The sequence below is a fragment of the Lissotriton vulgaris genome, chromosome 1_1 (assembly GCF_964263255.1).
Source record: "Lissotriton vulgaris chromosome 1_1, aLisVul1.2, whole genome shotgun sequence".
Lineage (NCBI taxonomy): Eukaryota > Metazoa > Chordata > Amphibia > Caudata > Salamandridae > Lissotriton > Lissotriton vulgaris.
This window is the reverse complement of record NC_141685.1, coordinates 1,585,779,125-1,585,803,264: the sequence shown is the minus strand read 5'-3', so window position 1 is coordinate 1,585,803,264 and position 24,140 is coordinate 1,585,779,125. Positions and strand designations below refer to the sequence as shown.

Genomic DNA, 24,140 nt, shown 5'->3' with positions numbered 1-24,140 from the left:
CTGGTTCAGTGCAATCCAAAAGGTTCACTCCGTTAGGACCTCATAGACTCAGCTACGTTGTTTAATAGACCTTCTGACTCCATATGTTTATTGTAGTTAGATTAGGGGCATTGAGTTTGGTAGGTCTATAAAGATAGTCCCCTTGACCCTCCTCAACCGTTGTTTTCTATTTCTGAGGTTTGTGCCATGGATGTTTCAGCACGCATCTTCACACCGGAGGGGGTGTCTTTCACTATTGCTAGACGCACCAAATCCAATACGAGGGTTGTTCACTATCCAGCTTTCCCAGGGCACCCAAAACTGTGCATGGTGTACCGATCTATGATGGAGGAATATAGACCTCCAGGGACAGCATAGCTGTTTATTTCACTTAAGAGGCCGATCAAGCAAGTCTTAGCGGTAACGATTGCCCATTGGGTGAGACGAATCCTGCCAGAAGCAGGCATGGATATTTCTTCCTTCGGAGCACACTCCACAAGGGGAGCTATGGCCTCTAAAGCATTCTCTCTGGGGAGCAGTCTGGAGGACATCCTCCAAGCCGCTGATTGGTCCCCGGATTCCGCTTTAAAAACATTTTTATTTCAAACCATGACTTCACTAGTGGTCGACCAGCTTTAAACTAGCATAATCTGACCCTCCGGTCCGGACATATAACATTTCCTAGCTATTGTGAAGGACAGTTTCAATTTTATTAAGGACTCTGAGGCAAGAGTTATCCCTCCAGGCTGCTTTAGCAACAGTTACCCTCCCGAAACTACTGAGATCAACTGTGTTGGATAAGTAGGGGGAGAAGGGATTGAGGGACAAGGTTACTGTTCGGCATCGTTTAAGTGATGTTGTTTATGTAACTTGTCTACTGTTTGTCTAATCAGATGAATATGTTGCATTGATAAAGTTTGGATGGTTAATTATTTTGCCAGGAATTATTGCATTTGTAAGGTACTGTCTTATACTGGAACTTATGGTATCTGTGTTTGTTACCTCTACAGGCTCGGATCAGAAGATAGATTTTTGGACGGCAAGGGAGATTCTGGACGTTCACTCAATGAAAGATAAAGTGCTATTACTTGATGTTGCTTATATGGCACTGGCTCTGTGGTTGTTCCGATTACTGTTTTCAAAGAATCATGAGATTTGTAGTCTTTGATCAAATGTGTTGTTCTTAAGGCTTTTGAGCGGAATAAGTAGAAAGAGTTAAGCAGACTCCTCGCATCCACATACTTAAAAGAATTGAAACGTTACTTCACGATAACTACGATATTTTACATTCTACAGACAACTGCATTAATACGTTTGTGTGCTGGTTTCAGGCAGAACTGTCAGGTTGTATAGGAAATGGGTGCTGTGAATTGTGAGTTTAGCGAAGAATATGTTAATCTCCCAATATTATTCTCCTGTCTCATTTCCTCACTCACCCTCCTCTACAATTCTTTTTTTTTTAAAGTGGTAATCATAGATTCACACCACATAAAAATGGTCACAGTTACAAGAGATGCAACAAACACCATAAAACTGTTTCTAGATTTCAGTAACTTATATTGAACAACTGCTCACCAAGCTACAACTTACAACAAAAAACAGCTTATTAGTCACATAGACAAAACTCATGCATTTGACAATGCTTGTTAGTTTCTGCCTTTGTTTGGCCCTGCTCCAATACAAGTAAGATGTTTTATGCATTACATCTCGTCTTTAATGTTTACGAAGTTTAATTACAGTGTGTGGTGCTCTAGATTGTGGCGAACTGTAGTTTACCTTAAATGGCAATAAAACCTCTTTTACTTAAAAGCAGAATACCAGCAGACGGCCTCCTATCAAGCCATGATGACAACACATCAGACCAGAACTAAAAAGTCCTACAGACTCTTTAGGGGCCAGCAAACCTGTTACCAACTATATTATGTTTGTTAGACATATGTGCCTCTAAATGGAGTATATTTTTCTTCTCGGCCTATATATTGATTTTTCCTTCAGGGCACTATCTCAAACAAATCCCTGAAATGTGTTGGATTGCTTAAATTGCTTCCATGACTTTATGAATGTAGTGTTGTGCTTAAAAGAGTAGCTTAAGGTAGGAAAATCAAGATACATCAGTAATTGTAAACATTGTTGTGATTAACTAAGCATGAGCAAAAAAATGCAACATATCCATATATTTTATACAAATAAAAGTATTCTATTGTCCCTGAGGATACAAGTTATATTTTACAACATTGCAGGAATATTTTCTATAAGAAAACCGAACCTATACAAAATAATATTGCACACAGTATACTTGGTATTAGGGAGAGTGCTAGATATGTTTAAAAATGCATCAAATACACTGATATCCCTGATATTTCTAAAAGGAGAAATAAACATTTTGTAAAAATGTCATATGTACGAGTCATTCCTTTATGCTACGTTTTCGTAAACCAGTTGCTTCCCTCCGGAGATCAATGTCATGGATAAACGTGTCTTCCATCTCTTTGGATTCCAAGTCAGACAATTGACCAGTCGTAGACCGCTCATAGTCATCCTCCTCAACTCCCTCTTCTCTGTAGTGATCAGCACCTGCAAAGTCCTCTCCATCTTCTGTAGCACAGCAGCCTTTGTTGTCAACTATTTCTTGCCTCTGATGGTGTTGCCCAAATGACTGAATAAGATCTTCAAGTTTGCTGCCACTTGCGCTGTTATCAACTGGTGAGAGAGCATTCAAACGGTTTATTGCACAAATGACTTGAATACTAAGGACAGCAGATTTTATTTAAGAGACATATATATATGTTTTCACTACATAAATCCTGTAGCTCTAATCACCCACAGAGAACATCATAATTAAAAAAAAAAACAGCTGCTTCCAAAGTACATTTGATTGTCAAAGCCAGTTAGCTCTCAAAATATTTCTAATTATCAAAAGACACCAATCACGCTGTTTGGGATTCTCTACTGTGATCTACCTAATACGTTCTAGAGTAACACAAATGAAGGAGCAGCTGCATCTAAAAACCTTTTCACTGACCCATTTTAAATATGCTCCCTCGCCCTTACCAGTCTACAACTATTTACCCCTAAAAAAAAATCGGCACGAATATGCACATTTTCTCAAAGAAACACCACTTACAATGTCCGGCTTGTTTAATTTGTTTACCTATCATCATAGTATTTAACAATTTCTTTACTAGACCTAACAATAAACAAGTTGGTATTAAGATCCTTTAAGTTGATTGGTCTCAAAGTACATTATATCCAACCCAACCTGGAGTGCTACAGAAGACTCATATTTCTGAATATTTCTGAGAAGCAGACCCCCACTTTTAAAGCAACTCTGCCTTAGGATTATGAAATTACTCTGAGCTTTCGTTTGAACTCAATGGCTATGTTGCAGAGTATCTGAGAATCTTGCATGGAGCGTACAAACTCTACTGCTGAGTTGACATAACAAGCATTGGCACAGCCAATAGGTCTCGCCTTTGGGACCTTATAAGTGTTTAGTTATCAAGCAGAATATCCTTGGTGCAACAACATCAAGTGTTGCATGGCTAAAGACTTATAAGGTCCCAAAGGCGAGACCTATTGGCTATGCCAATGCTTGTTCTTTCTTGCAGACGCTGACTCGAGGCAGTGCCATCAGCAAGAAGCTATCTGTGAGTTTGCACTCTCTTTAGGAACATTATTACTGTGTACCCTGTATGATTTGGGTATGATCTATAGCTGGGCTTCTAGGGACCGAGTTGCCCAAACCTGCTTTGCACCGCATATGTACATATGGGGAGGAAGATGATCCAGGTGCAGAATTTGTGAAGCAGTCTTGAGTTTCTTTTAGGTTATTCACCCCACCAAAACGTGGCAACTTAGCTCACTACTATGGGAACCATCACTGTTTGATGTGAAGTTGAAGAACCCGGCCTTAATAAAATGCCCTGTGGTTCAGTGGGCGCCTCCATCTTGGGGGTCAGAATGCCTGAATGAATTGCTATGGCACTGGCCCCACCTTGCATATTTTGCATGTGATGGATTTGCTTGTTTCTATTTTAATTTGTATACTATATGGTTTAAACATTTACTGCCATTTTGAAAGCCTTTAAAAGCTGCACAGTTACATGACTAAGCAGGTCCTTTCACCAAAGTTCCTCTTTCCCAAAATGCCTCTCTTTTGCTGTTGGTTGTTCCGGCCTTAAAGATGGAGCGGAGGCAGGGAAGTAACCTAATTCAACTAGACATTCTTCTGTGGGACCAGGGAATACGGGAGAAAATGGAGAAACGGAGCAGAAAGACGCACAGACGGCTTCCTTGACAACAGCTTCGCACGATATTTTGGCCTCGCATCTTGCCGTCTTTTGGAACAAAGAGGGCTGATTCTTCTTTGTAAATGGCGGCTGCATATACTGCTTTTTAAAAAATAAAGTCTGTACTGGGTATGAAGGCTAAACTCACTACATTCCAGCAAAGGGAGGACTCACTGCGCTAGGAATGAAGGTTGCACAGACTGCTACTCACACTCCTTCGTCCCACATACATGAAAGAATTCTGCACATATTTCATAGGGAAATTTGCTGTTACTTAAAATTAGGCTGCGGGTTCGCCTATGGGGAAGAAAGCCACACACACTAAGAAGGCCACATGCACTACTGTGGGACAGGCCACACACACAGTGCTGTGAGAATGAAGATAGCACAACTGATTCGGAACGGCCACATAGAGCTTGGATAGGGTACCCATACATCTTTGGGAAAGAAGACCTTAGTCTGTGAAGTGTGAATGGTGCAGACACTATCAGTGAGACAGCGGTTTACGCTCTCGCCAGACAAGCTCCATACCAGGATCCATGACATCACCGGACTGTAGACAGACATGTGCTGGAATCAAAATATGGCAGGGCAGGCTTTCCATATCTGTCCTCCAATGATATGGATTACTCTCCTACATCAAGAATGCTCAGACCCACCTCCAGTTTAGTAAGATACCGAATCACACCTTTTCAAGGAACTTTTGGGAACCTTGTCTCTAAAACGCAACCATCATAAACCGTACCCCTCGGCTTCACCCACTGATCAGCGCTCCATTGCGGCCTAGCTAGGTTCATGCTGTACTTGCACCTATAACTATAACATATGACCACTTATTTTAAACACACCTTGTGGCTGGGTTAGGTACTACAAGCACAGTTTTAATTTTGGGTAGAAAACAAGTTTTAAAAATGTTCCTTTAACATTCATTTACAAAGGACAAATCCAACATTTCTGGCGCCTTTTCTTCGTTACATATCAGACGAGGAGACAAAAGCAAGTCAGATCCAGAAGTTCAAACTGAAAAGGTTATTTTGTTAGGACAGGTCTGTCAGCTAAGCAACTTAATGACCGGTTTAATAACTTTAATGCCAGCCTCGGTAATAAATACTATCCTGCATCCACGATTAACGGACCCCAGTTTCACCCAAGAACACTCCAACTAAGCACCAGCATCAACCAAACCACAAACCCATTTATTCAAAAACTCCCCCATTCTTCCAAACATTGCCAGCTCTTGCACCCCACTGGTGTCCTCTGGGCCTACTGGCTGCATTTCTCATTGCCGCCAGCTTTGCATGGCTGATTGTTGACCCTCCTGTGCAGCTCATACTTTCAGCGGCCCTGGAAGATGACACAGTTTGCACAAGACTCCAGTGACGTCAGTGCATACCTCGGATCGCATGGGCCTCAGGTGCCGATTGTGGAGTGATTGCCTCTCATTACCTGATGTCTGCGCTGACTTTTATTAAAAGAGGGAGCAGCGATCCGAGGCCAGGGTTTGGAAGCCTGCGTCGCCTTCCATGAATGAGCTCTTTTGTAGGGAGAAGGTGGTGGCTGTACAAACAGCTCAGGGGACTGACAGCAGCGCGGATTAATCATCTTCGCGTTTTAAAAACATTGTGAATCTGCCACGCACACACCAAGAGCCTCGAGCTGACATGACGCACCAGAGCCTCCCTCTAAAACATGCGCCTTCTGCTTGGTCTCCACAGCTGTTTCTTTGTTGCCTGCTAAACCTCCAGGAATCCGGGCTCTTGTGCGAGGTAAGTGCTTGTAAGCACCTGCAGCTTCTCCTATCTTTCTGTGGCATAAAACCCTTTAAGAATATTTCAAATCTAAAAGGTGAAATTAAAGTGACATTAAATGAAATGCACATATTGAAAATTAAACCCTGCCTCCACGTTTTGTTCATAGCTAGCACTGGGTGTTCTGTGGAATTATGCTTTACTGACGCTTGCATTTCATACCTGCAACTCTCCCAACTTCTGTAGCTTTCGTGCAATTAATGGAGACCTTGTCAATTGAAACAAGCCTTGGCCGCACAGGCACCTAGAGCTTAAAATAAAAAAAAAAAAAACCTGGAGTTGTGTGTTGCCGCGTGCGGGTGCTTGAAGCAGGGGGGAGGAGGGGGGCCTACGCGATTCGGCGCTCGCTCCCGCAAGTAGATCGCCTCACGGGCACGCATTGCCATTGAAGGCAATGGAACGCATGCACGTGTTTGGCCGAAAAGCCATGGCGATGATAAAAGGTCTTTTTGTCTAAGTAGTGCATGCGCGCTACATAGGCGAGACCTAAAAATGGCCACAAGGAGAGAACATTACTGGATGCTGTAGAAGCCGAACCCTGGAACTGGTTGCACTTTATTTTTAAAAAATGTACTTTAAGTTACACCAAGCAAATATAATCTCTTGAACCTCCTTAGAAAAAGGCACATAAAATGCATACGTATTATTGCAGTTGGATTTGTTTTTGCATTCAAACTTTTACAGCGAATTTTAACACAGGTAAAAAGTAGCAGATTGGTAGATGTTCAATGACTCAAAGTGCCAGAGGTTTAGGAAATTATAATGACAGTGGTAATTGATAGGGGAGAAAATGTTGACAGTGAAATTTACACTAACTCCATTTGTAGTCCTACTTTTCCAGCCAATAACTTAATTCATGTCTTATCAAAAAGAAATAATCAGAGTGTTTTAACAAAACTGTCATTGGAAAATGAGGAATGATTTAAATAAACCCAAATCACTTACACTGAAAAAATAAAACTGTTCCATCGAACGGAGACAGTCAAATATAGTTGTAAATGTAGCGAATATGGGGTACATAGTTCAGAGAAGGAAGGCAAGAAAGCAATTAAATGTCATGTACTATACACCTTAAAACTCACTTGGAATGAAAACATGTAATATTAAACTGGAAGAGTATATTTTATGAAGGTCTAAAGGATTACTGTTTTAAATGAGAAATTCAACTTCCTAAATGTGAAACGCCAATTATATATGACTGCTCAAAGATACACAAGGAAGGTTCCTCATTTTATCGTAGAGCTAGATTCCTTTTTAGAGAAGGAATGTTAGAATCTGTGGATTAGTTCATTATTCCATTAGTATGTATGCTACTTTATTTCATTAAACAATATCAAAGACCTACTGAAAATAATTTTAAATCCCATGTGGGCTATATGTTGGTTTATGTGGTTGTTAAAGGTCTATGCACATGTAGAGAACATACCAAGGGTCTTCAAGCTTTGAAACAGTTTCTCTATATCAGATCACGTTACTTGAAACATTCTAAGCTATTAATAGAACTAGGTTTGTCCTTTATAACCATTTTTTTTTTTATGAGAACACACTATCCCACCAGTAGGGAAAGCCATGGGTTCAAGGTTCTCTTTCGTATGCTAATTGTTCTATGGGACAGTATGAAAAGGAAAAGGTCTGAAGTGACAGAAAAGAAAACTCTATTGAGATTATTCTTCGGGTCCAATTCATAAATGATATTTTCATGATGTGGAAGGGATCGGTTAATGAACTTAAAAAAATATGACTCTGGCGGCATAGATGGGATCGTTCCATACGTGGATTGCGGTGAACGCCAGAGTGGGAGGATAAAATTTCGCTATATGCGGATGACATCCTGCTCTACCTCACCAACACTAGGGGGTCCTTGATTAGTTTCCTGCATGTGCTGGCCATATTTGGCAGGTACTCCGGATTTGCTATCAAGTGGTCGAAGTCGGTGCTATTCGTTTTAGCGGGGGAGCCAACTGTGATACCACAGTCATGCCCTATAAAGATTGAGCCGGTGGGATTTAGATATCTTGGGATATACATAACACTATACCCAAAGTTGAGATACGCTAACAATTTGGGCCCCCCCATGAGCCGGTTTAAAAATGATGTGGAGCGCTGGAGAGCTCTTCCGCTATCATTGCTTGGGAGGGCAGTGCTATTTAAGATGGCGGCCCTACCACGATTTTTGTACGCAGCCCAGAATACAATGGACCCGGTACCGGCATCCTATTTTAAAGAGATAGAGACACTTCAGAGGCAGCTTCTCTGTGATGTTACACCCCATATAGCTTTTGTTAAATTAACCCTCCCATGGTACGATGGGGGGATCGGACTCCCAGATTTAAGGAAATATTATTGGGCCTCGCAACTTGCACCAGTGAATGATGTTGTTTATGGTCCTCCTGGAGACCCAGGCTATGCTATGGACCATGGACAGGTGCCGGGTGGAGATATCAGGGCTTTGTATGCCAGGCCCGGGAGGTTCTCGCTGGCGGGCCAGACTGCACATGCAGTGTATGTGTGGCATGCGGCAAATAGATGTTTGGGTTGGGAGGGAAGGTTAACGTTGGCCACCACCCTGTTCAGTTCTGAGAGACTCTGGAGCTTTTGGAAGTCTAAAGGATTTGACAAGTGGGATCTCATCGGGATCAGACGGATCAAAGATGTGTGGGGAGGCGACAAAATACATACATTTGACTTTCTCGAACAATAGTACAGTTTGCATGATAATGAGCATTATCAGTATCGACAGATTAGACATGCCCTCCTCACTCACGTACCTAGGGATAACACGCTTCCAGAGGCCTCTCCTCTTGAGGATCGGGTGTTAGATGGACACTTCCTCGAGAAAACGATCTCCTTAATATATAAAAAGCTTGTAAATAATATGGAAGACCTACTGGTACGTATGTGGGGGGCGGATGGGTTAGAGTTGGACGACAAAGATTGGGTGGAGGCAGTTTCCTCCCCGAAAGTGGTGGTGATTCAGATGAGTCTTAGACTGGTGCAGCTAAAGATCCTACACAGATCGTACATTATAGGGCCTCAATTAGTGCATATAGGGAGAGTGGAGAGTGTAGAAGGGGTTGTGGAGAACTTGGCACTTTTATGCATATTCTCTGGCACTGCGTGGAAATACAAGACTTCTGGACAAGGGTTCATGACGAGACGAAAGAAGTACTGGGGGAGGGAATTCGACCAGAAGCCCGGAGATGTATACTGAATGTGTGGGAGCCCACAGATTTGAACGCGTGTCAGAAGCAATGGGTTACACTGGCGTGCATGGTGGCGAAACAAAATATTGGTCAGTTGTGGGGAGCTTGCCAGGCACCTCGAATTTTCAAGTGGGTGGAGGATTTGGACTGGTGTATGTTTAGGGAGAGGGCTGTATATGTGGCCAGGGGTTGCCATGAGAAATGGGGGAGGACCTGGGAGGCATGGAATAGTTATTGTGGAGAGATATGTACGTCCCCAGTGCGGCAAGTGGAAGCAGACGCGCAGGAATCCCCGTGATCCTAATAATGTATATACTGTTTTATGTGATTCTGTACAAACGACAACTTGACCTTCGCAATGAGGTAAATTGTTATTTCACCTGATCTATTTTTATTTTTGTTCATTTATAAATCAAAAGATATATACATAATATGACTATCTGACTAACAATGAATGCAATGTTAAATTAACTTTGGAATATCATCATGATCACATTGTTTGAAAAACCAATTCGCTCCTCCACAAACAAAATATGTGAAGAAGAAAATTGACAATATGTTTCAGGCCCATTCATTCAGTCTACAAAATGAAGGCTAGCACCACAAAATGTCACAATTTACAATAACGCAAAACAATGCTACTGAAACACTGACTGATCTTCATTTTATGAGGAAGTAAATCATTAATTTCTCCAGGTACTAGCCCACCATCATTGTTTACTTCAAACTCTAGCCCTACTCATATTTAACTATGAAAAGGTGTTTGATACGGTGAACTGGGATTATCTACAGGAGGTCTTGCTCCATGTGGGTTTTGGTCCGAGCGGGTCTTGGCCAGCGCTCCTGCAGCATGGTCCGTGTTCTCGATTCTCATCCTGCAGCCCGGGTATATGTCAATGGGGTTCTTTGGGACCCCTTTCCAATACACCAGGTCACTTGAGAGGGGTGCCCCCTGTTCCCTATCTGTTTTGCCTTGGCCATAGAACCTTTGGTCCAACTTATGCAGAAGGACTCGCAAAACCAGGGCTGGTCTTTGGGGGTGGGACAGGAGGACCGTATTGCATTGCATGTAGACAATGTTTTCCTTAACAAACAAATTACTTACCTTTGGTAACAATATATCTGTAAGAAACATTAGTTAGTTATTGGTTCCTTACCTTAGAATTCCCCCCAGGCGTCAGACTGAATCCGGAAAGTTTTTTCGCCAGCAGTACCTCTGTGCGTCGGTAGGTGGCGTTAGTCGGCTTAGCGTCAGTCGTTGGCGTAGTGCCACCGGGATGACGTTGCGGCAGCTACTTAGCTGCTGCCCTCACACGCGGACTTCAGTCCTGTACACAACTTTCCGCGCCAGAAACGCAGAGCCATGCAAGACACTGACCACTGATGCACAAACTAGGGCCTTGAGAGGATAATCTTGACCCTAGAAATCAGTTCGCAGAACGGGGAGGATGGGTGGGGCGGTAAGAAATCTATAACTAACCAATGTTTCTTACAGATATATCGTTACCAAAAGGTAAGTACCTTGTTCATCTGAAAGAAACACGTTAGTTATAGATTCCTTACCTTAGAATAGGTACCCCAGCAATACCAACCCTCGGAGGTGGGTCTGCGAACAAAGTTCACACCAGAAAGTCCTTGAGAACAGAACGGCCAAAAAAGCTATCTCTCCGGATTTGACTGTTGAGGCAGTAATGCTTGGTGAATGTGTTCAGCGATTCCCACATAGCCGCCTGACAGATGTCGTTCAGAGGAACGCCTCGTCTCAGAGCAGTAGTAGCTGCCGTTGCCCTGGTGGAATGAGCGCACAGCCCCACTGGAGACTCCTTCTTAGCAAGAGAATAGCATGTTTTGATACACAAGACGACCCATTGGGAGATAGTACGCTTGGGAACGGCCCAACCTTTCTTGGCACCCACGTAGCCAACAAAGAGCAGGTCATCCACCCGGAACGGTTTGGTGCAATCCAGGTAAAAAGAAAGCGCCTGTTTTGGGTCCAGACGATGGAGCCTCTCTTCCTCTTTCGAAGGAGGCGGAAAGAAGGTAGGTAAAGTGATGGTCTGCCTGATGTGAAAGGCAGTGGCAACTTTAGGCAAGACGGAGGACAACTTTGTCTGAATGCACAGACAGAAAAGGAGCCTTAGAAGAAAGAGCCTGGAGCTCACTCACTCATCTGGCAGAAGTGATGGCCACCAGGAATGCAGTTTTAAGAGTTAGAAGCCTCAAAGGACAGTAGTGAAGCGGCTCAAAGGGAGCGCACACTAAATAGTTAAAAACCAGATTCAAGTCCCACTGAGGCATAACGAAGGGAATAGGAGGAAAGAGATGAGTTATGCCTTTTAAGAAACGATTTACAACCGGGACCTTGAAAAGGGAAGGCTGATCTGGAAGCTGAAGGAATGCAGAGATGGCCGAAAGATAGCCCTTGATAGTGCCCAGAGCAGAGCCCTACTGGGCCAAACAAAGAAGGAATAAGATAACCTCAGAAACAGGGGCACAGAGGGGATCCACAGCCTTTGCTGTGCACCATGCTACAAATTTGTTCCACCGGCAGGCATATACCGTCTTAGTGGAGGGACGACTAGCTGCCAGAATGACATCACAGACTTTGGGAGGCAAGTCGAAAGACGTCAACTGCTGCCGCTCAATCTCCACGCAAGGAGGTGGAGGCTGGACAGGTTCAGGTAGAGGACCGTCCCCTGTTGCTGCAACAGAAGATCCTCTCGAAGACGCAGACGGGTCGGAGGATCGATGGCCATGTTGAGCAGCTCGGGATACCAGACTCTTCGTGCCCAATCCAGAGCCACAAGAATGACTTGGGCCCGGTCGCACCTGATCTTCTTCAGCACTCTGGGCAGAAGTGGTATAGGCGTATAACAGACTGCAACTCCACTCGCAATGAAAAGCGTTGCCTAGCGAGTGCCGCCTAGGAAATTCCAACGCGCAGGAATGCTGCCATTGCGCGTTCTCTTTGGTGGCAAATAGATCTAACCAAGGCTCTCCCCACTGTTGAAAGAGACCTTGCACCACCTCCGAGTGAAGACGCCATTCGTGATCCATCATGCACCTGCGGCTGATTTAGTCGGCCCGGCCCTGGTGTTCAGGGAACCTGCCAGGTGTTCAACCACCAGGGATATGCCCTGATGTTCCAGCCATGTACAGAGACTTCTTGACATAGGATCCACAACCCCACCCGCCCTGTTTGTTGCAGTACCACATGGGGGTGGTGTTGTCTGTGAACACCAGTACTACTCTTCCCCGGACAGAGGGAAGGAAAGCCTTGAGTACGAGACAGATCGCCTGGAGCTCCAGAAGGTTGATATGGAGCTGGGACTCCGCCGGAGACCAGAGGCCTCTTATCGCTGCCTCTCTCATGTGGCCGCCCCATCCCAGAAGGGATGCGTCCGTCACCACTGTATGTTCAACCCAATCCTGGTGTGTGAGCCACCACTGCAATTGTCAAGCAGTGCCCTCCTAGATCTGAATGCAGTCGGACAGATTCCCCTGATGATGCGCCCACTGGAACTTCAGGTCCCACTGCAGAGCCCCGGATAAGCCATCTGGCATGATCGACCAGCAGGATGCAGGAGGCTATGAGGCCCAACAGCCTCAGGGTCATTCTGACTGAAACCCGGGATAGAGGCTGAAAGATCGGAATCATAGCCAGAATATCCCGGACTCGCTGTTCGGGAGGATAGACCCGAAATTGCGCAGTGTCTAGAACTGCTCCGATGGAGAGGAACTTCTGAGAGGGATCCAGATGTGACTTCGGCACATTGATTGAGAACCCCAGCGAATGCAGGAGGTCTGCCGTAGTCTGGTGGTGGCAGCCGACTGCTTGGGGTGAGCCCGCCTTCAACAACCAGTCTTTGAGATAGGGGAATACTGAAACCCCTGATCGGCGCAGATGAGCTGTGACCACCACAAATCACTTTCTCGAACACCCGAGGGGTGCTCGGTAAACTGAAAATGCTTGTGGCCTACCGTGAACCGCAGGTAACGCCGGATGTGAAAATACCATCCAGTCTTGCGGGTCGAGGGGAAACAAGACCTGAGCAAGCTTAAACATCTTGAACTTCTCCTTTCGGAGGAAGTGGTTGACGTTCCTGAGATCCAAGATGGGATGCACGCCCTGGTCCTCCTTGGGAACCAAAAGGTATTGGGAATAACAACCACAACCTACTTCTGGGACAGGAACGCCCTCAATGGCTCCCTTGGCCAAGAGAGCCGTAACGTCCTGCTGGAGAAGGGCCAGATGATCCTTCAACATGCAGTAGTATTGTGATGGCATGGCTGGAGGGGTAGGCTCGAAGGGGAGGGAGTAGCCCCTTCAGACTATTTGCAAAACCCACCTGTCTGACGTGATGGTGCGCCAGTGAGGGAGATGATGGCAAACCCAGCCTTCCCACTGGCATTTGATGGGCCTGAAAAGTCAGACTAGGGTGATTTGGAGTCTGCTGCAGAGGGGAGGTTGGTGGACTGGTCCGCCCGCTGACCCCGGAACCATGACAGTTGTTCCCACGTCCCCGGCCTCGTGAAGGTTGGGTAACTTGCTGCGGCCTGTGGCCCTGGGCTGGACATAGCGGGGCATCCCTTCCGTAGCCACACAAGGGGTGAAAAGCGAACTGCGCGGGGCGGCTGGAGAGGCCCAATTACTTGGCCGTAGAACGTGAGCCCTTGAAATGCTTTAAAGCGTTGTTCGCTTTGTCTCCGAAAAGGCGACAGCCATCAAAGGGCATGTCCATGAGTGTATTCTGGGCATCCCCAGAAAAGCCAGTGGATCTCATCCAGGCGTAGCCCCTAAGAGCTACCGACGTAGAAATCATTCTACCCAGAGTCAGCAGTATCCAGTCCACAACGGATGGCAAACTTGGCAGCATCCGTCCCGGCGGCAACAGCCTGGGAGAGCACTGCGCAACCAAGTCACACACAGAATGAGAATAACTTCCCAATAAAAATGCAGTGTTTACCGACTGTGTTCCCAAGCTGGCAGAAGAGAAAAATCTTCCCAAGATGATCCAGCTTCTTGGATTCCCTTTCCGGTGAGGTGGTAGGGAATGAACTTTTGGAAGTAGAGGTTTGGACCACCAATCATCCTATCCACGGGAGCTCCCGTGGTGGGCCTGGACCAAGTGCCCAAAATGACGTCAGTAAAGGCCTTGTTGAACTGAAGCAGAGGCTCCGAAGAGCTCGCCACAGGCTGAAGCACCTCGGTCAGGAGGTTAGTCTTGACGCCACAGTAGGGAGTTCGAGATTGAGAGCCTCGGCTGCCCTACGCAACGCCACTGCGTACAAAGCTCCCTCCTCCATAGCCACGGTAGGAGGAGACAACATGCCAAGGACAGGGGAGGTGTCAAGACCACTGGCATCCCCCAGTTCAGATTCTACCTGATCAGCTAAAGGGTCTCCTGACCCTTCCCAGTCTTCCTCCTAATCCTCCGAGTGCCAATCTGGCTGAACAGGGACACCAGGAGTGAACAGGAGCACAAAAACCCCTCTCGGCACTATACCTGGCGTCGTCGGTCCGGCTCCACGTTGGGATGTAGGTCGGGGTCGACGCCGGCCGGAGGTCCGGCCGGAGTCAAATGCGGTAATGGAGCCGGAGGAAGTGGCGCCGGTGGAAATGTAATGAGGTCAAACGGCGACAAATCAGATCCAGGCCTGAATCCACGGGGGAACTGCAGCTCCGGAGCAGTCGGCGGCGAAGGCCTAGGCCACCCAAACGGTTCCGCAGGGCCCGAAGGCGTGCCGACGGGTCCAGGCTGCCCAAAGATGGCATGCATCACCTTGTAGAACATACGAAGCTGGGCGGGAGTCGCTCTGGGTCGCGGAAAAGGAGGGAAATGTGGAGTCGACTCTTCTTGCTCCGCATGTGAAGCCGCAGGAGGGGCACCGCCCGCATCCCTCGTCGGATCGGCCGACCGACAAGGAGAAGTCGAAGAGCGATGATGCTTCTTTGACTTCTTATGCTTCGACTTACCCGACCCCAAGCGCTAAGACTTTGATGACTTGGACGAATGGTTGTGGCTCCATGACCGGTCCCTCGACCTCCCTTGCTACCGGCATATCGAACGGTGCGGAGTAGACTGCCAGAGCTCAATCAGCTTTTGGGACCGCTCCCGCAAAGCCTTCGGTGCCATCAACCTGCAGTCGGAGCACGACTTGGGGTCATGGTCGCGCTCCAGGCAAAAGAGGCACACGCGGTGAGGGTCAGTCACTGACAGCAGTAGGTTACAGGAACCGCATGCCTTGAAGCCAGTCATATTTCATACACCAGGAGTCAAAGACTCAAAAAAGAAGTCGACAAAAGTCTGGCACGGAAAAGGAAAGAACGGACATCAGGGCGCGAGAGCATCCGCATCCTTCGAAAGAGGAAGAGAGGATCCATCGTCTGGACCCAAAACAGGCGATTCCTTTTTAACTGGTTCGCACCAAACAGTTCCGGGTGGATGACCTGCTCTTTGTTGGCTACGTGGGTGCCAAGAAAGGTTGGGCCGTACACAAGCTTGCTACCTCTCCAGTGGGGCTGTGCGCCCATTCCACCAGGACAACGGCAGCTACTACTGCTCCGAGACGAGGCGTTCCTCTGAACCACATCTGTCAGGCGGTACGTGGGAATCGCTGCACACATTCACCAAGCACTACTGCCTCAACAGTCCAATCCGGAGAGACAGCTTTTTTGGCCGTTCTGTTCTCAAGGACTTTCTGGCGTGAACTTCGTTCGCAGACCCACCTCCGGCGTTGGTATTGCTGGGGTACCGGTTCTAAGGTAAGGAATCTATATCAAATGTGTTTCTTTCAGATGAACAAGTTAGTTACCTTTGGTAACGATATATCTGTAGGAAACATTGGTTAGTTATAGATTCCTTACCACTCCACCCATCCTTCCCGTTCTGCGAACTGATTTCTAGGGTCAAGATTATCCTCTCAGGGCCCTAGTTTGTGCACCAGTGGTCAGTGTCTTGCATGGCTCTGCGTTTCTGGCGCGGAAAGTTGTGTACAGGACTGAAGTCTGCGTGTGAGGGCAGCATCTAAGTAGCTGCCACAACGTTATCCTGGCGACAACGCCAATGACTGACGCGGAGCCGACAGACGCCACCTTCCGACGCGCAGAGGTACGCTGACAAAAAAGTTTCCGGATCCAGTCTGACGCCTGGGGGTAATTCTAAGGTAAGGAATCTATAACAAACGTGTTTCTTTCAGATGTCGCAAATCCAGCAGAGAGAGACCCTCGCTGCCTCCAGTTGCTCAATGCCTTTGGGAGGGCCTCTGACTTGAAGAAGAATTCTTCCAAATCTGTGCTGGTTCCCTTGGCACCATCCCGGGACTGTTTTGACTGACAGTCCACGATTTCCATCCGATGACTTAGTTTTAAATACCTGGGCATTTGGGTCACGCTACATACCTAATTTACTTGGGCACTCAACCTACAACGGGAAACATCCAGAACAACGAGACCAAAGTCATGAGTTCTGGTAGCCCGCAAGCGTAACCACGCTTGCCCAAGCGACGACTTTGCCTTAACCACACACATGAGTGGTTAATGCAAATGCTCTCTACTGTTCTGAATGGGCGGGGAAAGAGGAGCGTCTGGGAGCGGACACAGACAGGTAAGTGGGGCTGGGGACAGGTTAGGCGGGGTTTGTGGTAGTTTTCAGGTGATGTGGGGGTTCAAGATAGTTTTATGGGGTGGTGGGGGTTTTGGGGGAGTTTTAAGGGATGGTGGGGGTCCAGGGTAGTTTTCTGGAGTGGTGGGGGTTCGGGGTAGTTTTATGGGGTGGTGGGGGTTCGGGTTAGTTTTGAGGGGTGGAGAGGGCTTTTTCTCTCAGAGTCTCACTACGCATACCAAGCACTGCCCCACATTCTCCAGTGACAACATTCCAGTTTCTAGACACCAGCCCGAATGGTCTCTTCAGAAGAACAGGGATCCTATCTTCATCTGAGTTCATCTGCTTAAGATCAGGAACAGCAGCAGCCAAATCAATAGAAATGGGCATCACAAACAGATGTGCACCATGGTCTTGAGATTCCATTGAAGAGCAGTAGAGCAGAAATGCATGAAAATGGGCATTATATAACCAGCCATTGTGCTTGCTCTGAGGTGCTCATCCAGGAGCAAAGGAAAGCAACGCAAACCACAGAGTGACAAAAGTGGCAACAATTATACAACTAGCCTAATGGTAGATCTGACGTGTCTACCCAGATGTGGTAGTCAGCAATCCATATAAGTGGGCACTGTACAGCGAACATACTTGGTTTGCGAAGTCAACTCAGGAGTGGCAGGGAACAGCCCACCAAAAATGGCTTTATATAATCATCTAAAGTATATTCTCTGAGAATTCTATTCAGGAGGGGCGGAGGAACAACACAGAGGACTAGTCATTCTAACCAGTCATGCTCTATGGTTTAATAAGTGCACCCAGGAGTGTCAAAGGAGATCTCCATAAGAATGGGCAGTATACAGTCAGGCAAGGAGTATGCTTCGAGTTATCAAGCATTAAACGGTAATGGAGCAACCCATACGAATGAGCATTATATAACCTCCACACTGGGCTCACTCCCAAACTGCCATACATGTCATACTACACACATTTTCCAATAAAGCTTGCTAACACAAGTGTGTCTTGTTTCTTGTGGTATATGTTGGCCGCAGTTTATTTTGCATAACAGGTACAAATTACTTGTTACGTTCCAGTACCATGGTCATAACCCACTAGGACCATGCCATGAACCCACGCCATGGAGTGTCATAAATTATTTTGACATGCTCATAAATCATAAACATGGTTCCGGCCTAACTCCAGGGAGAGGCTATCTGTCCGCCCCCCCTCAAACCTCTCCCCCCCCCCCACCCCTCCTCTTGCTCACTTTGCCACTGAATTCAAGATAGCCTGGCTGATGAGGGTTAGGAACCCGAAACCGGTCCCAGGATGCTTGCTTCCAGTACAGGGAAGATATGGCTTGGCAGTTCGGGCTGGACTGTTCCCATGAGGCACAGGGTCAGACTGATATGCATATGGCCATGTCTGAACTGGGGTGGTGGAGTGAGCTAAATAATGATGATGGATTAAACCCATATCAGTTGACTGGGGGTGAGTGTTTGATTTGCTCAAACGCTCCGCTCCACCCATCATCCCCTTTGGTATCACTTTGAAACAGAATAGCGAGCAGTAAATCATAGCACATTTTGTTTTGTCACCTAAGACCATGAACTAGGCAACATTTGTCATCCAACAATAGCAGTAGCCATATATAAATACATATAGATAGATGTTCATAACTCATATATAATACAGCATATGACAATAAAATGTGCTTATATTACCAACAAAGGAAGGAGGGATGGTAAAGAAGGCTCACCGTTACTGAAAAAGGTTCCTCAGTACTGCTTGCCCCGCTGCCACATCCTTCTTTGCAGGTGCATCGAGGCAGTAATGTCTGGTAAAAGTATGCGTACTCTTCCAGGTAGCAGCCCTGCAGATATCCTGGATAGGTACGGTCGCAAATAGAGTAGCAGAGGTGGCTACTGCTCTTGTGGAATGTGCACGTACACGTGCATTCAACGGCTTCCTCGCCGCCTGATGACAGAACTTTATTGCACTTGAAATCCATCGGGCAATTCCCCGTTTTGACAATGGGAACCCCTACCTGGGGGCACTAAAAGCCACAAATAATTGGTAAGACTTCCTGAAAGGCTTCGTTCTTTGCAAGTAAAACTTCAGACGTTGAACATCTAAAGAATGGAGAGTTTTTTCGCTGCCGTCGACGGTGGAGGGAAAAACCTCTTAAGGATCAATGGTTCATTTAGATGAAAATCTGTTGGTACTTTTGGAATGAATTTGGGATTAGTCCTGAAGACAATCCTGTCCTCTCTGAATTGTAGAAAAGGTTCCTGAATTCCCCCAACTCTCCTAGCTGAAGTGAGAGCTATGAAAAGAGTCACTTTCAAGGATAAGAATTTAAGATCCGCCCTGTAAATTGTTTCGAAGGGCTGTTTCATCAACTGGGATAGAACAATGTTCAACTACCAGAGCGGGGGTGGAGGTCTTATAGGAGGGAAAATCCTAAATAATCAATTCATGAATTGTTTTATCATTCTTTCTGACCATAGAGATGGACCTGAAAAAGTCCTCCTATATCGAGAAATTGCCGCTAGATGCACCTTAATAGAAGCATGGGCCAAAGCAGATTTCGTTAGCATCAGAATATATGGGATAATTTGATGTGCCGCTGAATTCAGAGGATGGGGATTGTTTTCATGGCACCATAAAGAGAATCTTTTCCACTTCATCCTATACATTCTGTTTGTACTCTCAGCCCTGGCTTTTAATAGTATATCCCTGAATTCTGCAGAAATGTCTAATTGGTGAAATTCGAGGTATTCAGGAGCCAGGCCGCTAACCTCAGCGATTTCGGGTCTGGATGAAGCACCTGTCCCCAGGACATTGTCAAGAGTGATGTATCGGCTGCAGACGAATTGGATGATTCTCCGACAGTAGGAGCAACTTTGTGAACCAGTGTTGCCTGGGCCACCACAGTGCAATCAGTATTACCCTTGCACAGTTCCTTCTTTATCTTCGTGAGCACTCGTGGCAGGAGGGGAATCGGAGGAAAGGCTTAGGCAAAGACGCATGACCATGCAATCGAAAACGCATTCGCCCAAGACCCCCGTTAGTGATGCCAGCTTGCAAGGATTGGCATTTGTTGTTCTGGGCTCTTGCAAACTGATCCACTGTTGGAACTCCCCATTCGCCGAAGACTCTTTGTAATATGTCCTGGTTCATTTCCCACTCGTGACAGGTTGATTTCAGTCTGCCGAGAGTGTCCGCTTTGATGTTCTGATCTCCTGGAAGGTGCTCCACGTTTGGAGATATTCTGTTTTCCACAGCCCACTTCCATATCTTTTGTGCTTTCCGCTACAGGGAGAGCAATATTGTACCTCCCTGCTTGTTGAGATAGTGCATCGCGGTTGTGTTGTCTGTTCTCACTAAAACAGATATTACCTGAATTTTTGGTAGAAAAGCCTAGCGCCAAGCCTACTGCTGAGCTCCAGCAAGTTGATGGGAAGCTGTTGTTCCTGAAATTTCCATTGACCTCCGACCTGCAGATCCTAAAGGACTGCCCCCCATCCTTCCAGAGATGCATCCGCGGTAATTACCAATGGAGCTGGTTTGATAAGGAAGGAAAGACCCATCAAGATGTTTCTGCTTTGGGTCCACCATGTTATTGCCTGCACCATAGCCTGTGTGACTTTCACCTGGTCCTCGAAGGATGCCTTTGCCTGGTGCCATTGTAGATCCAGCTCCTCCTGCAATGGACACATTTGTAGCTGGCAAAAAAGAATGAGAGGTATGCAAGAGGACATCGTCCCCATTAGTGACTCGTATTTGCGTACTGAAAGACACTTTTTCCCCCCGAGAACTCTTTGGCCAGAGTTACAAGACCCAGTTGCCTCTCTGTGGAGGGAAACGCTTTGTTCATTAAGGTGTCCAGAATCGCCCCTAGGAATGTGATCTTTCCTGAAGGTTTAAGGGAGGATTTTTCCATATTTAAAGTCAGTCCCAGTTCGGCAAACAACTATATGCATGCCATAGTTGAAGCCTGAGCTGAAGTTTTCTATGGTGCTTTTATCAACCAATCGTCCAGGTATGGAAATACTTGGTGTTTTCTTTTTCTAAGAAAGGCTGCCACTGGCGCCAGACATTTCATAAAAATTCTCAGGGCAGACTTGAGGCCAAATGGCAGCACTTTGAATTGGTAATGGTCTTCGGCCACTGTAAACTGAAGACACTTCCTGTGGGAAGGATGAATGCGGATATGAAAATATGCATCTTGCAAGTCTAGGGTGGTTATATGATCCCCTTGGTTTAAAGAGCAGCAGAATGTCTTGGAGGGTCACCATCCGGAAAGACTGCTTCTTGAGGTAAGTATTCAAAGATCTTAGGTCTAGTATCAGACGCCATTGGAGAGAATTCTTCCGGACCAGGAAGAAACGGGAATAAAATCCCTTCCCTTTCTGGGAGACCAGCATCGCTTCTATTGCTCCCTTTCGGAGCACTGTCTGAATCTCCCGGCGCATTTGAGATACATGTTTGATCTCTTGACCTGTAGGCGGAGTCCAAGAATTTCTAGAGTATGTCCGAATTGTATGATATTGAGGACCCATTTGTCTGTTGCTATTTTCTGCCAATGATGTAGATGGGAAGTAACTCTTCCACCCAGGGGAACTTGCGGAGGGGAAGGAATACATGAAGCTGGATACCGGAAGGTTGTCATTGCCTTCTATTATTGTCTTTTCCTTCACAACCTCCTTGTCCTCTTGGCAATGAGGATGGGGATTTTACCTGTTAAAACCCATATGGCCCCCTGGAAACGCTCATCTCCAACCACCCTCTGCAGATTATGTGGAGAAACTAAAGAGGATGTGTTGCATTTTTTGTGTATTTGCAAGTCTCTAGACCGGGAGAGGAGAGAGCTGTTAAAGCCACATATAAATGAAATGCAGATCCGGTCTTGCAGACAGGCAGTGAAGGCGTGCTTTGATGGGGCCAATGTTAGATTAGTCTGCAGTTATGTCCGTTTTATGAAAGAAGTACAAACAAAACTAGGCGCAGAAACTGGAGCACAACCACCCACACCCATGGCCCCCTGCCAGGTGATTGCATATGATTCCCACCACGCATAGACATTAAAACTAGCAGGCCACAACTCAACAACCGACCATTTAGATCTATGGACACAGGTGATGACCTAAGCCCGGGACTCGCATACAGACTTAGCCTGAACTAACAAGTTCATTATAATGTTATCACATGGAATTTTAATCAGTTAAATTCTTGTTTTTAGAACATAGTAACCCTGTTTTTAAGGAAATATGAAATTGTGATATATATGTGTTTTTATAGTTGCACGGACTGCTAAGATGTTAATTAATCAAGCAATAAAGACTTACTTACTTACTTGTCCTCTAGGAGCATACTTAGCTTAGCTCCCTGATTGCTTCTGCCGGTACTGTTGACGGTATTGTTGGGATGATGATGATGAATAAGAGGGGTATCTTCCGTGTTGGTAACCCCCTCTATAGGATGATTGGCCTCTTCCTATGGCGCCTCAAAAGGGCACCTTACGGTATTGCAATGTACCAAGGGCCTTCGCCGTATCTGTATCCTTCTTGATACCCTGAAGGGCCTCTTCTACTTGCCTTCCAAACAAATCTTCTCCGTCGCATGGGAGATCTAGAATTTTATTTTGGACCTCCGGTCTACAGGAAGTCATTCTTAACTAACCTTGGGGTCGCAGGGCTGCCGCACCTCCCGGGAGCGAATAGCTGTGGTTGCAATGTTCTTCGCACAGTCAATGACTTCAGCGAAGTCCTCTTCCCCTCCTGAAGAACTTTTTTCGCTTCTTGTCTATTGTCTTCCGGAATGAGGTCCATGTATGGAGCCATATCACACCACATCTGTCTGTCCTACCTGCCCAGAATGGCAAGGGCATTCCCTCCTTTAACGAAGAGAGCCGACATGGAGGAAAACATCTTTCCTGCATTGTCTAAACGTCTTCCCTCTCTGTCAGGAGGTGCAAATATAGGCGCCAATGGATCCTTAGATTTCTGTTGCAACGCTTGGGAAATTACCGAAGTCCGAAGGGGCCTTATATTTATTTTCCAATCTAGCAAGCACAGGTGTAACTGTTGCCGGTGTCTTCATGACCTTTAAGCCTTCTTCCCACACATGGTTAACAATTGGTGTAGCTCGAACCTACTCATGGTATGGCTCTTTAAAATCATAGAGGAAGATTTCCGTCTGTGTAGTAGCCATGCGAAGCTGGAATCTCTTTGCATCTCTTTCCATTAAATTATGGAATCAACCAATATCCACCAACGGAGAATCAGTAGGTACTGGCATGGGCGATGCCGGAGATGGAATCAGGTAGTCATCCCATTCCTTGTTGGGATCCGTTATTTCTCTCTCTTCCTGGTCATCATCGTCCGTGGTGACAGGATCCTGGTGGTGGCGAGTTTTATTTGGAGGTGTAATTTCCTGTAGTGACTCTCTGCTTCGGACTGGAGTCGCAGGGATGGAACGTGGATGTGAGATGGGGATTTCCTGAGAGGCTATTGTCGGCGGAAATCTCTTTTTTATAGTCTGCCAGCATAAACTGCAGATCCATCATCATGGAGGATGGCATAGCAACCATCTCCTCCTGGTACCCTTGGCGATAGTGTTGCTGCAAGGGGTTCTGGTGCTCTCCATATCCCTCTTCATAATCATCCTCCTGACATTTTACATGTAGTTGTGATGGACTACTGGCATAAGAGTCCGTCATCCTCCACCTCTTCTGAATCCTCCTCTTCCAGTAGGTGTGATGGCACTAGAGGTGTAATTTTGCTCGGGGTGTGACCTCTGGCGTAATCCTCCTCTTATGGACAATCACCAGTTTTTCTGGAATTTCTCGTCAACGAGATCGCCGTTGATACTACAGTTGTCGATGCAGTCGTCAACACCAGGCGTAGAGCGCTATCCGTCGTCCACGACTAAGTAACCGTCGCCGATCTTCCCGTTGACGCCGCCGTCGTCGTCACAGTCGTTGTCACTGCTGCTGTCGTCGATGCAGTTGTCGATGTTACCGGCATCGACGCCGCCGTCGACTGAGAAGACACCGCAATAGACAATGATGATGACTTTGATGATTTCTTTACCGCCATCTTCGTAGACGACGATTATGGTTTCTTCATCGACAATCCCGTCGACGATGCAGGTTTTTTAGATTTTTCTTCAGGAGGCATAGAAGACTGCTTTCTGAAGGGAACTGAAGATGAAAGAACAAAGTTCCTCAAAAAGGTTGAAAATAGTAGAGTTTGAGCA

At 46.3% G+C, this 24,140-nt stretch overlaps 1 protein-coding gene across 1 annotated transcript in view; it reads right to left on the bottom strand.

Annotated features, from left to right (window-relative positions):
• Positions 1-2,138: 2,138 nt before the first annotated feature.
• The window catches only part of LOC147750841 (protein RIC-3-like), a 193,078-nt gene continuing 171,076 nt past the window's right edge, over positions 2,139-24,140 (bottom strand). Inside the window, exon 6 of the mRNA XM_086918132.1 lies at positions 2,139-2,679. Coding sequence (XP_086774258.1) covers positions 2,387-2,679 — 293 coding nt within the window. The 3' untranslated portion in view covers positions 2,139-2,386. The remainder of the gene's footprint in view (positions 2,680-24,140) is intronic.